Source organism: Plecotus auritus, assembly GCF_963455305.1.
Source record: "Plecotus auritus genome assembly, chromosome: 6".
Classification (NCBI taxonomy): Eukaryota; Metazoa; Chordata; class Mammalia; order Chiroptera; family Vespertilionidae; genus Plecotus; species Plecotus auritus.
The window spans coordinates 121323242-121340023 of record NC_137773.1 but is presented as its reverse complement, the minus strand read 5'-3'; the positions used below and the strand labels follow the sequence as shown (position 1 = coordinate 121340023).

General features: G+C 47.0%; 1 protein-coding gene across 3 annotated transcripts in view; it reads right to left on the bottom strand.

The window, feature by feature from the left end:
* EOGT (EGF domain specific O-linked N-acetylglucosamine transferase) overlaps positions 1-16782 on the bottom strand; it is a 53128-nt gene that overhangs the window by 11370 nt on the left and 24976 nt on the right. For all 3 annotated transcript variants that reach the window (XM_080672031.1, XM_080672032.1, XM_080672033.1), the window contains 5 exons: positions 14310-14402; positions 13878-13949; positions 13653-13739; positions 12931-12999; positions 5221-5282 (listed from right to left, as the gene is read on the bottom strand). In XM_080672031.1, coding sequence (XP_080528157.1) covers positions 5221-5282; positions 12931-12999; positions 13653-13739; positions 13878-13949; positions 14310-14402 — 383 coding nt within the window. The remainder of the gene's footprint in view (positions 1-5220; positions 5283-12930; positions 13000-13652; positions 13740-13877; positions 13950-14309; positions 14403-16782) is intronic.

The window sequence follows — 16782 nt, the reverse complement described above, 5'->3', positions numbered from 1 at the left end:
TCCACTCTCTCTAAAAGATCAATGGAAAAATATCCTCAGGTGAGGATTAACAGCAACAATAAAAAAGAAGAGAGAGGGTTGAAAAAAATCATTCAATCAGAGAACCAAAAAGGAAAAACAATTACAAAAAAGGAGGACAGCTTAAGGGAGCTGTGGGACAATGTGAAATGTAACAATATTTGAATAGTATGTGTGCCAGAAGAGGCATAAAGAGAGAAAGGGGAAGAGAACATGTTTGAATAAATAATGGCAAAAAAACTTCCCTAACCTGGTAAAAGAAAAAGTCACACAAATCCAAAAGGCACAGAGAACCCCAAGCAAGAAGAACCCAAACAGGCCCACACCCAGACACATCATAATTAAAATGCCAAAAATTAAAGACAAGAGAGAATCTTAAAGGCAGCAAGAGAAAAGCAAACTCTTACCTACAAAAGAGCTCCCATAAGGCTGACACCTGGTTACTCATCAGAAACTCTACAGGCCAGAAGGGAATGGCATGAAGTACTCAAGGTAATGGAAAGCAAGGATATGAGACCAAGATTACTATATCCAGCAAGGCTTTATTTAAAATAGACAATGAAATAAAGAGCTTCCCAAACAAAATAAAAAGGGCTAACGGAGTACATCACCACCAAGCCAGCATTACAGGAAATGCTAAAGGGACTGCTGTAATGAGAAGAATAGAAGAGAGAAACGTAGGCATACAGAATTAAAATGGCAATAAATAAGTACCTATCAATAATAACCTTAAATGTAAATGGATTAAATGCTCCAATCAAAAGACATAGGGTAGTTGAATGGATACAAAAACATGACCCAACTATATGCTGTCTACAAAAGACCCACCTCAGAACAAAAGATACAGACAGGATAAGAGTGAAGGGATGAAAAAAACTTCCATGTAAATGGGAAAGAAAAAAAAGGCTGGAATAGCAATACTCATATCTGACAAAATAGACTTCAAAATGAAGGCCATCACAAGAGACAACAAATGTAACTACATAATACTAAAAGGACTGATCCAACAAGAGGATATAACCCTGATAAACTTTTATTCACCCAATATAGGGGCATCCAAATATATTAAAAAAACTTCTAGAGATGTCAAGGGAGAGTTTGACAGCAATATAATCATGGCACGGGACTTTAATACCCTACTGACATCACTGGATAAATCTTCTAGACAAAAAATAAACAAGGAAACAGCAATCCTAAATGACACTCTAAATCAAATGGAACTAACTGACATCTTCATAACATTTTACCCCAAAGCTATGGAATATACATTCTTCTCAAGTGCACATGGGACATTTTCAAATATAGACTACATGTTAGGACACAAGCTAAGTCTCTACAAATTCAAGAAGACTGCAATCATATCAAGCATCCTCTCAGGCCACAATGGTATGAAATTAGAAATCAAATACAATAAAAATGCTCAAAAACAATCAAATACATGGAGACTAAATAGCATGCTATTAAACAATTCACAGTTTACCAAAGAGATCAAAGGGGAAATAAAATAATCCTCGAAACAAATGAAAATGAACACATAACAATCCAAAATCTATGGGACACAGAAAAAGCAGTCCTGAGAGGGAGGAAGTTCATAGCACTACAGGCCTACCTCAAAACACAAGAAAAAATGGTAATAAGTTATCTAACACTACAACTTGAAGAATTAGAAAGAAAAAACAGGAAAAGCCCAGAGTAAGGAGAAAGAAGAAAATAATAAAGAGCAGAGAGGAAATAAATGACACAGAGACTAAAAAAGAAAAAATACAAAAGGTCAATAAAACCAAAAGCTGGTTCGTCAAAAGGATAAACAAGATTGATAAACTTCTAGCCAGGCTTACCAGGAAACAAAGAGAGAGGACCCAAATAAACAAAATCAGAAGCAAAAGAGGTGAAGTAACAACTGACCCCACAGAAATACAAAGGATCATAAAAAAAATACTATGAACGACTTTATTCCAACAAACGGGACAACCTAGAGGAAATGGACATAATCCTAGAAAAATACAACCTTCCAAAACTCAATCAGGAAGAACCAGAAAACCTGAATAGGCCAAAAACTACTGATGAAATTAAAGCAGTAATAAAAATAATTCCCAGCAAACTAAAGCCCTAGTCCAGACGGTTTCACAGGGGAGTTTTAGCAAATACTCAAAGAACTAACACCTATCCTCCTCAAACTATTCCAAAAACTTAAGAGGAAGAAACACTTCCAAACTCTTTCAATGAGACCAGTATTATCCTAATTCCAAAACCAGATAAAGACATGACAAAGAAAGAGAACTACAGGCCAATACCCCTGATGAACACAGACACTAAAATCCTCAACAAAAATATTAGCAAATCGGATCCAGCAATACATTAAAAAGATCATACACCATGACCAAGTGGGATTTATTCTGGGGATGCAAGGCCGGTGCAATATCCACAAATCAAGAAATGTGATATAGCACATAAACAAATTGCAAGACAAAAATCATATGATCATATCAATTGATGCAGAAAAAGCATTCAACAAAATCCAACACCCTTTCTTGATAAAAACTCTCAGCAGAGTGGGAATAGAGTGATCAGATCTCAACATAATAAAAGTCGTATGTGACAAACCTATAGCCAGCATCATATTCAATGGGCAAAAACTAAAACCATTTCCCCTAAGAACAGGAACAAGACAGGGATGTCCACTCTCACCACTCTTGTTCAACATAGTACTGGAAATCCTAGCCATAGCGAACAGACAAGAAGAAATAAAAGGCATCCAAATTGGAAAGGAGGAAGTAGAACTCTCATTATTCGCAGATGACATGATACTATACATAAAAAACCCTAAAGACTCCATAAAAAAACTACTAGATTTAATAGATGAATTCGGAAACGTAGCAGGATACAAAATTAACACCCAGAAATCCATACCATTTTTATACACCAATAGTGAACTCTCAGAAAGAGAAACTAAAAAAAAAAAAAAAAAAAAAATCCCATTTACCATTGCAACAAAAAAATTAAGATACTTAGGAATAAACTTGACCAAGGAGGCAAACAACCTGTACTCGGAAAACTACAGAAAGTTGAAATAAGAGATAGAGGAAGACATAAACAAGTGGAAGAATATACCATTTTCATTGATTGGAAGAATTAACATCATTATAATGCCCAAACTACCCAAAGCAATCTACAGATTTAATGCAATCCCCATTAAAATACCAATGGCATATTTCACAGACCTAGAACAAACTTGCCAAAAATTCATATGGAACCATAAGAAACCCCGAATAGCCACAGCAATCTTGAGAAAGAAGAACAAAGTTGGAAGGATCACAATACCAGATATCAAGCTATACTACAAAGCCACTGTGCTCAAGCCCGCTGCTTGCACAAGAACAGGCATATAGATCACTGGAACAGAACAGAGAACCCAGAAATTGACCCAAGCCACTAGTCTCAATTAATATTTGACAAAGGAGGCAAGAATATACAATGGAGTCAAGACAGTCTCTTCAATAAATGGTGCTGGGAAAATTGGACAGATACATGCAAAAAAATGAAACTAGACCACCAACTTATACAAGAATAAACTCAAAGTGGATAAAGGGCTTAAGATGGGAAACCATAAAAATCTTAGAAGAATCCATAGGTAGCAAAATATCAGACATATGTCATAGCAATATCTTTACCGATACATCTCCTAGGGCAATAGAAACTAAGGAGAAAAATAAACAAATGGGACTACATCAAAATAAAAAGCTTCTGCACAGCAAAAAAAATCATCAACAAAACAACAAGAGAGCCCACTGCATGGGAGAACATATTTGCCAATGTTATCTCCAATAAGGTTTAATCTCCAACATTTACAGGGAACTCATACAACTTAACAAAGGAAGATAAACAATCAAAAAATGGGCAAAGGACTTAAATAGACACTTTTCACAAGTGGACATGCAGAAGGCCAAGAGACATATGAAAACATGTTCAAAGTCACTACACATCTGATAGATGCAAATCTAAACAACAATGAGTTACCATCTCACACCTGTCAAAATGGCTATCATCAACTAATCAACAAACGACAAGTGCTGGTGAGGATGTGAAGAAAAAGGAACACTCGTGCACTGCTGGTGGGAATGCAGACTGGTGGAGAACAGTATGGTGTTTCCTCAAAAAATTAAAAATGGAACTCCCATTTGACCCAGTAATCCCACTTCTAGGAATATATCCCAAGAAATCAGAAACACCAATCAGAAAGGACATATGCACCCCTAGGTTCATAACAGCACAATTTACAATAGCTAAGATCTGGAAACGGCCTAAGTGCCCATCGGTAGGTGAGTGGATTAAAAAACTGGGGTACATCTACACAATGGAATACTATGTTGCTGTAAAAAAGAACTCTTACCATTTGCCACAGCATGGATGGATATGGAGAGTATTATGCTAAGTGAAATAAGCCAGACAGAGAAAGATAAATATCACATTATCTCACTCATATGTGGAATCTAATGAACCAAATAAACTGATGAACAAAGATAGACCCAGTGCCCTGGCTGGTTTGGCTCAGTGGATAGAGCGTCGGCCTGCAAACTAAAGGGTCCCAGGTTCGATTCTGGTCAAGGGCACATGCCTGGGTTGCAGGCTCGATCCCCAGGAGGGAGTGTGCAGGAGGCAGCCAAACAATGATTCTCTCTCATAATTGATGTTTCTATCTCTCTCTCCCTCTCCTTTTCTCTCTGAAATCAATAAAAATATATTTTTAAAAAATAGACCCAGAGACACAGAAGCATGAACAGACTGTTGAACATCAGAGGGAAGGTGGGGTCAGTGGGTGGAAAGAGCTCAACCCATGAACTTGTTTGCATATATTCAGAACCCGTGGACACAGACAATGGGGTGGTGAGGGCCTTGGGCAGGGGGCGGGAGCAGGCTGGAAGAGGTTAAAGGGGGGATAAAAGGGGCCTATGTAATACTTTCAACAATAAAGATTTTTAAAAAGAAAGAAAGAAAAATGAGATGGTTAGATAGCAACATGAGGCCTGGAACAGCGCAGAGCACTCGCCCTGTGCCCGTCCTCACCTGCCCACTTCACTCACTGCTGGCCTCTGCTGCCCCTTACAGCCTAGAGGTCCAGCACTGCAGTCCGAAACCCTTCTCTCCCCGCTGACGCATCCAAGCACAGAGATACCAGCTCTGCCCAGGGTGCTGATCACTTACTTATATTTGTAATCGACAATCCGGACTTCAAATGTGGAGACCGTTTTCAGTGCGTTCACGAGCTGCCAAAGCAACAGAAACGTGAAATTTCTTTTCCTTCTCCAGTTTTACTTGTATTTGAGTCCTCAATTTCTTCTTTCTCATCCTACATAATAAAAGGCTAATATGCAAATTGACTGAACGCTGGAATGACTGGTCACTATGACTCACACTGACCACCAAGGAAGGAGCAGATGCTCAATGCCTCTTGCCCTCTGGTGGTCAGTGCACTTCCACAGGGGGAGGTCTGCTCAGCCAGAAGCGGCGCTCACGGCTGGCAAGCACAGTGGCGGTGGCGGGAGCCTCTCCCACCTCCGAGGCAGCACTAAGGAGCAGCGAGCCAAGTGGTAAGAAGTAGCAAGCAGGCGGGAGGTAAGGAGCAAGGGGTCCCGGACTGCAAGAAGCATGTCCGACTGCCGGCATAGGCCCGCTCCCCGCCGTCAGTCGGACATCCCCCAAGGGCTCCTGGACTGCAAGAGGGCACATGCTGGGCTGAGGGAACCTCCCCCCACCCCAGTGCACAAATTTTGTGCACCGGGCCTCTAGTATAAGATATTTTTCAGGTTCTAAATGCCTCAGGTCTATTGTTCTAACCTTCACTGAGTTCCCGTGTGGGCTGCGACCCTGGATACATGACCTCCCTGAGTTCCGCAGTGGCTAGTTCTAAGGCTGCGCGGACCTGCTCAGGTCAAAGTGCTCGGAGGGAGTCTGACTGCATGCCAGCTCTTACTACTACCATTTGCTAGTTTTTCAGCCTGTAGTTCCTGGGCCCTTGGCTGGTTTCAAAGATTATGTTAAGAATTTTCTTTCTATCCATTTTCTCATTTTAGACAAACCATTAGTGCTTTGGACCTCATCCTCTAAAAATACTGAATTCTTGACAGAAAGACATTTTTAATATTTCTATACAGAGAAACAACTGTTCTTTCAGCAAACAGAAAGTAAAAAAGCAAATTAACCTATCAGTAAAATCAAAGCCAGGGTTTTCTATGTCCCTGAGAATTAGGCCACCTTAATCCAACACTGTGACTTCCGGCTCTTCACAAATGCCTGAGCCTGTGGCCTATGCCCTGTGTCTGTGTCCTGTTTCCTGTGTCTGCCCTGTGTCTGTGTCTTGTATCCTTTGTCCTGTGCCCCGTGCCTGTGCCCTGTGTCCTGTGCCTGTGCCCCGTATCTGTGTCCTGTGCCCTGTGGCTGTGCCCTGTATCTGTGTCCTGTGTCCTGTGCCTGTGCCCTGTGTCCTGTGCCTGTGCCCCGTATCTGTGTCCTGTGCCCTGTGGCTGTGCCCTGTATCTGTGTCCTGTGTCCTGTGCCTCGTATCTGTGTCCTGTGTCCTGTGCCCTGTGTCCTGTGCCCCGTATCTGTGTCCTGTGTCCTGTGTCCTGTGCCTCGTATCTGTGTCCTGTGTCCTGTGCCCCGTATCTGTGTCCTGTGTCCTGTGTCCTATGCCTCGTATCTGTGTCCTGTGTCCTGTGCCCCGTATCTGTGCCCTGTGTCCTGTGCCTGTGCCCCGTATCTGTGTCCTGTGCCCTGTGGCTGTGCCCTGTATCTGTGTCCTGTGTCCTGTGCCCTGTGGCTGTGCCCTGTATCTGTGTCCTGTGTCCTGTGCCCCGTATCTGTGTCCTGTGTCCTGTGCCCTGTATCTGTGTCCTGTGTCCTGTGCCCCGTATCTGTGCCCTGTGTCCTGTGCCTCGTATCTGTGTCCTGTGTCCTGTGCCCCGTATCTGTGTCCTGTGTCCTGTGTCCTGTGCCCCGTATCTGTGTCCTGTGTCCTGTGCCCCGTATCTGTGTCCTGTGTCCTGTGTCCTGTGCCCCTTATCTGTGTCCTGTGTCCTGTGCCCCGTATCTGTGTCCTGTGTCCTGTGCCCCGTATCTGTGTCCTGTGTCCTGTGTCCTGTGCCCCTTACCTGTGTCCTGTGTCCTGTGCCCCTTATCTGTGTCCTGTGTCCTGTGCCCCGTATCTGTGTCCTGTGTCCTGTGTCCTGTGCCCCTTATCTGTGTCCTGTGTCCTGTGTCCTGTGTCCTGTGCCTCGTATCTGTGTCCTGTGTCCTGTGCCCCGTATCTGTGTCCTGTGTCCTGTGTCCTGCATCCTGAGTCCTGTGTCCTGTGTCCTGTGCCCCGTATCTGTGTCCTGTGTCCTGTGCCCCGTATCTGTGTCCTGTGTCCTGTGTCCTGTGCCCCTTACCTGTGTCCTGTGTCCTGTGCCCCTTTTCTGTGTCCTGTGTCCTGTGCCCCGTATCTGTGTCCTGTGTCCTGTGTCCTGTGCCCCTTATCTGTGTCCTGTGTCCTGTGTCCTGTGTCCTGTGCCTCGTATCTGTGTCCTGTGTCCTGTGCCCCGTATCTGTGTCCTGTGTCCTGTGTCCTGCATCCTGAGTCCTGTGTCCTGTGTCCTGTGCCCCGTATCTGTGTCCTGTGTCCTGTGCCCCGTATCTGTGTCCTGTGTCCTGTGTCCTGTGCCCCGTATCTGTGTCCTGTGTCCTGTGTCCTGAGCCCCGTATCTGTGTCTTGTGTCCTGTGCCCCGTATCTGTGTCCTGTGTCCTGTGTCCTGCATCCTGAGTCCTGTGTCCTGTGTCCTGTGCCCCGTATCTGTGTCCTGTGTCTTGTGCCCCGTATCTGTGTCCTGTGTCCTGTGTCCTGTGCCCCGTATCTGTGTCCTGTGTCCTGTGTCCTGAGCCCCGTATCTGTGTCCTGTGTCCTGTGCCCCGTATCTGTGTCCTGTGTCCTGTGCCCCGTATCTGTGTCCTGTGTCCTGTGTCCTGCATCCTGAGTCCTGTGTCCTGTGTCCTGTGCCCCTTATCTGTGTCCTGTGCCCTGTGCCCCGTATCTGTGTCCTGTGCCCTGTGCCCCATATCTGTGTCCTGTGCCCTGTGTCCTGTATCCTGAGTCCTGTGCCCTGTGTCCTGTGCCTTGTGCCTCATATCTGTGCCCTGTGTCCTGTGCCCCGTATCTGTGTCCTGTACCCTGTGTCCTGTGTCCCGTGCCCGTAACTGTGTCCTGTGTCCTGTGCCCTGTATCTGTGTCCTGTGCCTGTGCCTATGCCCTGTGTCCTGCATCCTGTGTCCTGTGCCCGTATCTGTGTCCTGTGCCTGTGACACACAGATGCACAGCATCGATGGTTATAGAAGCCTCGCTGACTAGGCCCTTACATTGTGCTGGCACATCTCAGCTCAGGTGCAGGTCTCAATCCGCATCCACTCCACCCCGGAGCCTGACTGCTCTGTGTGCCTGTACGTGATGCCCCGGAGGCTCAGCCCCTGCAGGACCATAGCCAGGTCTAACAAGTCCCAGATCCAAAGTTTAAGCCTGGGGTAGGCAGCTCCTCAGGAACACATGTGAACCCTGCACAGTCCTCACGGCACCGTTCCAAGGGCCCACATGCCCGGAACCTGAACTCGGGAACCTTTCAGAAGCAAAAAGTCCATTTTCCAGGAAGAATCGGTGCTGACACCCCCAAAGTCCCACCGGGCCTGGGTCAGGGACTCAGCCTTGAGCCTTGCCTCCCGCCTCCTTGCCCGAAGATCCGCCAAAAAGCCTCCATTTCCTCCACAGCCGATGTCATAGCACTGGCTTCTGTGTGGGCAGCGGCCCCGCTCGGTGACCATTCAGGCAGCAGGAAGGGACTGTGGCCTGGGGCCGCCTGCCTGAGGCCCTAGACCCGGGGAGGTGGTGCTGGAGGCTGTCTGCCCGCACGCTCGCCTCCTCCGTACTACTTTCTAGTGTCACTTCGGGAAAAGCAGCAGTGGGTGTCCCCTGGTTGTCTAACGCCTGTCAGGCCTGTGGGTCAGAGCCCCGCCCTGGGGGCCCTGGGGGGCTGCATCCCCAGCCCTGAGGGCCTTCCTCCGCAAGAGCCTCCACCCTGCACCACACGTGTCTGTGCCGGCATCTGTGGAGGTGAGGCTCTGCACGCCACCTCCAGCCGACCCTGAGGGCGAGGGAGGCACATGGCCACCCCAGGTCAGCCTCCTACTTCATGGATTTCATGGGTGCTGGTCCTGGGTGGACAGCAGAGAGTGTGTGTGCATATATGTGTGTTTCTGTGAGTGTGTGTGTCTGTGTGTATGTCTGTGTGTCTATATCTGTGTGTCTATGACTTTGTGTGTCTGTGTGTGACTGTGTGTCTGTATGTGACTGTGTCTTTGTATGTGACTATGTGTCTGTGTGTGTGTCTGTGTGACTCTGTGTGTCTGTGTGTATCTACCTGTGTGACTGTGTATCTGTGTATATGGCTGTGTCTGTATCTGTGTGTCTGTGACTCTGTGTGTCTGTGTGACTATCTGTGTCTGTCTGTGTCTTTGTGTGTGACTATGTGTCTGTGTGTGTGGCTGTATGTTTGTCTCTGTGTGTGACCGTGTGTCTGTGTGTGACTGTGTGTCTGTATGTCTATCTGTGTCACTGTGTCTGTGTCTGTGTATGTGACTGTGTGTCTGTCTGTCTGTGTGTCTGTGACTGTATGTGTGTCTCTGTGTCTGCGTGTGTGTGCGCGTGTCCCCATCCCCCGATGAGAAGCATCTCACTCAGCCCGAAGCTCTGCAGTCCTTCAGACACGGGAGCCCCACATGAATCACCTTGGAAGTGAGATGTTAACCCTTAACCTAAGCTACCAATATGTCTGAGGTCTTTTATTGTCACTTTGGGCAAACGGGTAATTTAATATTGTGTCACAGTGATATATGATCTTTTTGGTCAAGTATGTTTGACAATATTCCCAGGGCCCGGGTTTTAAAAGGAGACTTTTTTTAACCTGGAAATGGCTTTGGGTTATTTCCCTATAATGCCTCAAACATTTGTTCTCTCTCCCTATAAAGGAGAAATTTTAAACTAATTTGGCCTACTTAATATACTAAAATTACATGGGAAGATTTGTCAAATGAAATAATTCTAGTTGCTATCTTGAAGCATTAAGTGTTATTGTATATATGTTCAAATCTCAGTGGAGGCATGACTCAGGCAATTGAGTGTCCACAAGAAGGTACCGTGGGGAGCCAGGCGAACACCACAGCAAGCAGTGCGCTCGGCCAGCACGGGCTGGGCACTGCCTTGGCCCCTGGCCCTGTCCCCTGCCTGGCTCACTGCTGCCAAGGCCAGACCCAGGCACCCGAGCTCCACGCAGATGCAGGAGGGCAAGAAGGTCCACAGCACCAGGTCCCCGAGGCGCACCATCCGGGCCCCGCGGAAGTGGACACCTGGTACTGGGGCTCTTTAAAGAGGCCAAAGGAGCACCGTCCCCTTCCCGGACGGGGTGTTTGCGCTCACAGGCTGACCTGAGACAGCAAGCTGCTCAGCTTGGCACCCTCCAGCATCCCTCAGGCCCAGTGAGGTGCTGGCTGGAGCCGGCAAACACCCGAGGGCCAGGCCTGGAGCCCCGACTGCAAGGGCTGCCCCTTCAGGGTGGCAACAACGTGCATGTGAAACAAAAGGGTAATGACCAGGCATGACAGGCCCTGGGTGGCCCCGAGACCTATCGGCTGGACATTGCCCACAAGGAGCCCTGGGTGACAGCTGCTGTGGGAAGGAGACGCGCAGGCTTTTCAGTAGACACTGTGGCTACACATTCTGTCCTAAATACCAGACAAGGTCGCTCCCCACTAAAACAATGGCTGCCACAGCTGGGGAGAGACCCCCAGGCCCTTCCTCCAGGCACTCACGTCACCTCGGGAAACCTTTATGACACAGCCTCTGTGTGCACCTGAATGCCCTATTCCCTGTTAGGATGAGATCCACTAACAAAATTAAATGCCCAAGTGACTTTCTCACCAGAAAACGTTGACATCAAAGTCCTCCCAGATCAAGCCCACGCCCTCCAAGGTGTTGTTACAACCCTAAGACAACCTTGAGCCAGAAACCTCTGAATAAATCTACAAAAGGTGACAGCGGTGTCTGGGCTGACCGCGGCCAGCAAGAGCCCACGCTGACGAGCACAACTTCATCCAGGCACTCAAATCTAAATGTGAGACGACACCCTTCGGAGGGCCCTGCAGCCTCAGAGAGCCACCTGCCTTAGTGCCAGTTCACGCGACCCTGTCAATCCCCATGGAACACTCGCAGCCAAGGCAGGAGCCCGGGACGGAGAGGATCGCTTTGTACGCGATTTGAGAGCCATCACACTGCAGAGGACATGCGTCTGGTGGCACCAGATCCTTTTACTGTGCTTAGCACCTCGTCTGAGGCCTTCGCTGTTTACAGTTCTAGACTTAGAAGATGCCTTTTACCACATACCCCGAGTCCTGAGTCCCAGGACCTGTGTGCCTTTGAATGGACGATCCAGAGACTAATGGGAAACACCAGTGTTGCTGGATGGTGCTCCCACCAGGAAAGACAGGAAAGACGGGAAACGTGCGAGGCCCTCGGAATTACATGCTCCACGGAGAACTCAGTCTAAGGCAAGACTGAAAAGATGACTATGTCATGAAACCAACCTAACTTGGGATGAGGTCTTACCAGTTGCCCTAGAGCAAGCTGCAGTCGAGGCCGTATGGAGCTTCCTTAAGCATATTATTGAAAGGGTTAAAGAGAATAAAACAGGACAGAGAAAACTTATTGTGCTTAGCAGGTATCTTGCAGAATGCTTGCAGCCTTGGGCACGGCATAGCCCAGAGAGCCACTGGACATCTAGCGCCAGGAGGAGCCAAGGACAGGACACGTCAGTCAACTCTGTATGTCAGCAGAACTGTTTGCAGCCTGCAGAGGTTAATAAAACCCTGCCTCCCCCTTCAGTCTCTGCTTTGTCGGACTCAGCCCACCTGCACCCAGGTGTCTGAAAGGTTCTTTTGATACATTATGGCCTCATGTCATGGGTGCATGACCCCAGCCCAGTCCGAACCTTTCAATTGTAAAAATATTCGACACTATAAAATATGTGCAGTCTCCAGGTGCTACTTTATCTGGCCCTCAACCTAAATGGAAGGGGCCCTGTGAAGTACCTCTAGTTAGTTCTTTTTCAAAAGAAACAGGACGACAGACCCCACCTGGCCAAGAAGAGAAGACAGGCATCTCGGAAGAGGAATGCTTCGCACAGGATCCAGACCAGGCCTGTAGAAACCTAAGGTACCCATCTTAACTTGCTACTGAATGAACCTAAACAAGATGCGCAGACTCCAAGATCCTATCAGCTGGACATTCCCCCTTTCCTGTGGTATTTGCTTGCACAGTCCTAGTATTCAAGTATTCTAAGCATATTTCTTGTGCTTTCTTGCACTCTTCCTGACTCACTGTCCCCTCTTGGCAGGAAGTGGCTAGAGCAGTCATCCCCCCCTCTTCCCCAAGACTGAGAATGAACAATAGGAAGGGGCGGTTGTAACCTGATGCTACCCTGTTTCTCACCTGACCCAGAACCAGAACCCAGCACATAGCAGGTGCTCAGTGCATTTTTGCAGAGTAAATCTCACTGCTGTGAGTACATCCCCAGCCATGCTGCTGCAGGCCTGGTGGCCTCAGGCGAGGTGAAATACAATCTATGAGTTGATGCAGTTAAAATGAGTTTGGGACTCTAACAAGTGGTTTGGTGCCTTTCAGTAAAAGTCCAATAAATGAAATGGGCATAGCCATCAAACTTTTCTAAAGGCTAATAAGTTCAATCAAAACATTTAACGCAATGTGAAAAATAAAACACACCAGTTAGAGGAAGTTAAGTTCAATGTGGTGTCATTAAAAATGCATGCCACAAACTCACCTCATGTTGGTTGAGTATTTTCCGGTACTCTGTGCTCCGTGCAAGAATGGTGACTCTAATTTTTCCATCCTGTAATCAGAAGGCAAAGGCAAAATAATGCTTTCTATGCCTGAACAGGTGAGTGAACACCTAAACCTAAAATATGATTTTCACAAAGAGATGAAACGCAATAAAAATACATTTATGGAACTTTTTTAAAAAATGTAAGCCTAACTCCTTCACCGTTTTCTCAGGGAATAAAATATGCATCTACTTTGGCCACAGAAGACAAACCAGCTCATTACACTTCTGTCTGGAAGGGTGGGTATATTTTTTAGCAGAGGCTGTGTGGCTCAGGTGGGGATTTGGGCTGTATGGGGAAAATACGGCAAAAGGAAGAGAAAGAAAAGAAAGCACACTCTTCACTCTTCCTAGTTTATCTTTCATAAATTGTAGACATCTGACTTCTAACACTCAGGTTCAGAAATTAACACAGAAACCTTGTCTTCTGAGTACTTCTTTTTCTGCCAAGGTGGTATTGGCTTTTTATCCAGGGTAAAAGTGAAGCGCACCCCAGAACCCAAAACGCAGTAAGTCCTCACTTATCATCTTAAAGCAAAATGACACATAATGAAACAATGGTACCACAGGCCAATGAAGTTCCTACAGCATCTCATCCACGGGATAAGGAAACGGCATTGAGCGAAGCGGCATTATTCTAGAACCTGCTGTGGATCCATTACCTTGGGTCCCTCCTGTGTGATGTTCAGTCTGTGTAGCACATGCTGGGAAAACGCCCGGAACAGCCCGGTACTGTGGCAGCCAGAAATCTAAAATAATAGTTCATATTACAGTGAATATTTCTGTTACTATTTCAAAGGATATCAAGTTGTATGCAAATGTTACCTTAAAATAGATCAAGAATAAGTTTTATAAATATGAATGTTTGCAACAGGTAACATTCTTACCAGAGGGGTATTATAGAAGAGCCCGTATCTCATCCGGGGCAACAGTGAAAAAATCGCTTCTTTAAAACACACCTAACAACAAAGACATTTTAAAAGGTAAGAAGAGACAATTTGTACCCTTTACACCAAAACAGCACTTATAATTACAGAAAATAAATTTTAACTAACCTCTATTTTACTAAAATATTTTATTAAAATATTTTTGAATAGCAAACTATTTCATTCAAGTGAAATTTGTGTTCTTGAAAAAGCTATGAAAAAATGTTTTTAAAAGCTACAGAGTTTAACAATGAGGATTCCAGTTACCAAAAAGGAAACTAAACAGTAAGAAATTAATGGTAATAGCTACCAGAAACCCATATTCAGTATATGTGTGATGAGTGCGTCATCTGCAATGACAAGTATTACAGACATTTCAGTGGGTTCCAGTACCCTTTTGGAGTCATAGGTTTTCAGATGAATCACGTCATAATCAGTAAATGCCTTCCATGTGTCAGAGAAGAGGTCCCCATAGCCATAGGAGCTCTGAAAGAAGAAACAAAATAAGTCAGGGCAATAAAATCATTCAATGTGGCTCTCCAAGAATGTAAAACACACCAACACTGGCCTTAGTGTGAAGAAGGAACAATCCTAAGCAAGCTATGAAGTCCAGGTAAGAAAACCAGCTTCCACTGTGGGCCTCATTTGATGTGCTGTCATCAAAACGAATCACCACAATTTCAGCCTCAGTCTCCTCAGAGCAGTTTGTTTCTCTACCACAACCCTTTGTATTTGCATGTCTGCAAAGTCAGCTGCTGTGGGCTTTTTTTCTGTGAGTTTTCTATCCACGGTACATGTACACACAACACATACACACACCATCGTTTGCACACACTCTGATATGCTCAGTGAACAAAACCATTTGGGTAAATATCTTTGGAAATAAATTTCAGAGCAAGAAAAATACTTTGAAAAGTTTCAACATTAAAAACATAATGTGTGTAACTCTGAAATGATCTACCCCTTGACTAATGAGTAATATGATTACGTCCCATTAACATCTATACTAATCCTATCTTATAATAGAGTAATATGCTAATTAATCATCACTCCACCACACCCACAAGCCACGCCCACCACCCAATCAGGAGCGAGTATGCAAATTAACCCAACCAAGATGGCTGCAGCCACAGAGAGATCAGGAGGCTTGGGTTTCCCTGGCAATGGAGGAAGCCAAGCTTTCCACACACCCTGGCTGGCCCAGGCCTCTGCTTAAGGCTACAAAGTTTCAATTATAGAAGATACATAAATCCCAACAAAAATGGCTGCAGGCACCAAGCGAGCAGAAGGCTTGGCTCCGCTCCAGGCTACAAAGTTTCAATTATAGAAGATAAATAAATCCCAGATACCAGGGCCTCTGCTTGGGTCACTAGGGGGTGTGGCCAGCCTGCAAACTACCACAGGTCTCTCACCCAGTCTGCCCCCACCCCAAGGGAACCCCCCACCCTTATCCAGGACACCCTTCAGGACAAACCAGCCAGACCCCACCCATGCACCAGGCCTCTATCCTATCTAATAAAAGAGTAATATGCAAACTGACCATCACTCCAACACACAAGATGGCTGCCCCCATGTGGTCAAAGATGGCTGCCCCATGTGGACACAACATGGCTGCCACAAGATGGCCAGCAGGGGAGGGCAGCTGGGAGGGACCAGGCCTGCAAGGGAAGGCAGTTAGGGGTGACCAGGCCGGCAGAGGAGGGCAGTTAGGGGGACCAGGCCTGCAGGGGAGGGCAGTTAGGGGCAAACACGCTGGCAGGGGAGCAGTTAGGCATCAATCAGGCTGGCAGGGGAGTGGTTAGGGGGTGATCAGGCTGGCAGGCAGAAGCGGTTAGGGGCAATCAGGAAGGCAGACAGGCGAGCAGTTGGGAGCCAGCAGTCCTGAATTGTGACAGGGATGTCCGACTGCCCGTTTAGGCCCGATCCTGGTAGGATCGGGCTTAAACGGGCAGTCGGACATCCCTCAAGGGGTCCCAGATTGGAGAGGTTGCAGGCTGGGCTGAGGGACACACACCCCCGTGCATGAATTTCGTGCACCGGGCCTCTAGTCCTATCTAATAAAACAGTAATATGCAAATTAAACATCACTCCACTACACCCACCAACCACGCCCACCAGCCAATCAGGAGCGAATATGCAAATAAACCCAACCAAGATGGCTACAGCCACAGAGAGCAGGAGGGAGGCTTGGGTTTCCCCGGCAATGGAGGAAGCCAGGCATTCTGCCTGCCCTTGCCGGCCTAGGCCTCCGCTCAAGGCTACAAAGTTTCAATGATAGAAGATACATAAACCCAAACAGAAATGGCAGCAGCCACGGAGCTGGAAAGAGCAGGAGGCTAGGGTTGCCCCCGGCGATGGAGGAAGCCAAGTTTTCCGCACACCCTGGCCGGCCCAGGCCTCGCTTAAGGCTACAAAGTTTCAATTATAGAAGATACATAAATCCCCCCAAAAAATGGCTGCTGCCACGGAGCAAGCAGAAGGCTTGGCTCCGCTCCAGGCTACAAAGTTTCAATTGTAGAAGATAAATAAACCCCAGATACCAGGGCCTTTGCTTGGGTCGCCAGGGGGTGTGGCCGGCCTGCAAACCACCACAGGCCCCTCGCCCAGGCCGCCCCATGCCCCAAGGGAACCCCCACCCTGATCCGGGACACCCTTCAGGGTAAACCAGCTGGCTCCCACCCGTGCACCAGGCCTCTATCCTATCTAATAAAAGAGTAATATGCAGATTGACCATCACTCCAACACACAAGATGGCTGCCCCCATGTGGTCAAAGATCCTGCCCCCATGTGGACACAAGATGGCCACCACAAGATGGCCAGCAGGGGAGGGCAGTTGGGAGGGACCAGGCCTGCAAGGGAGGGCAGT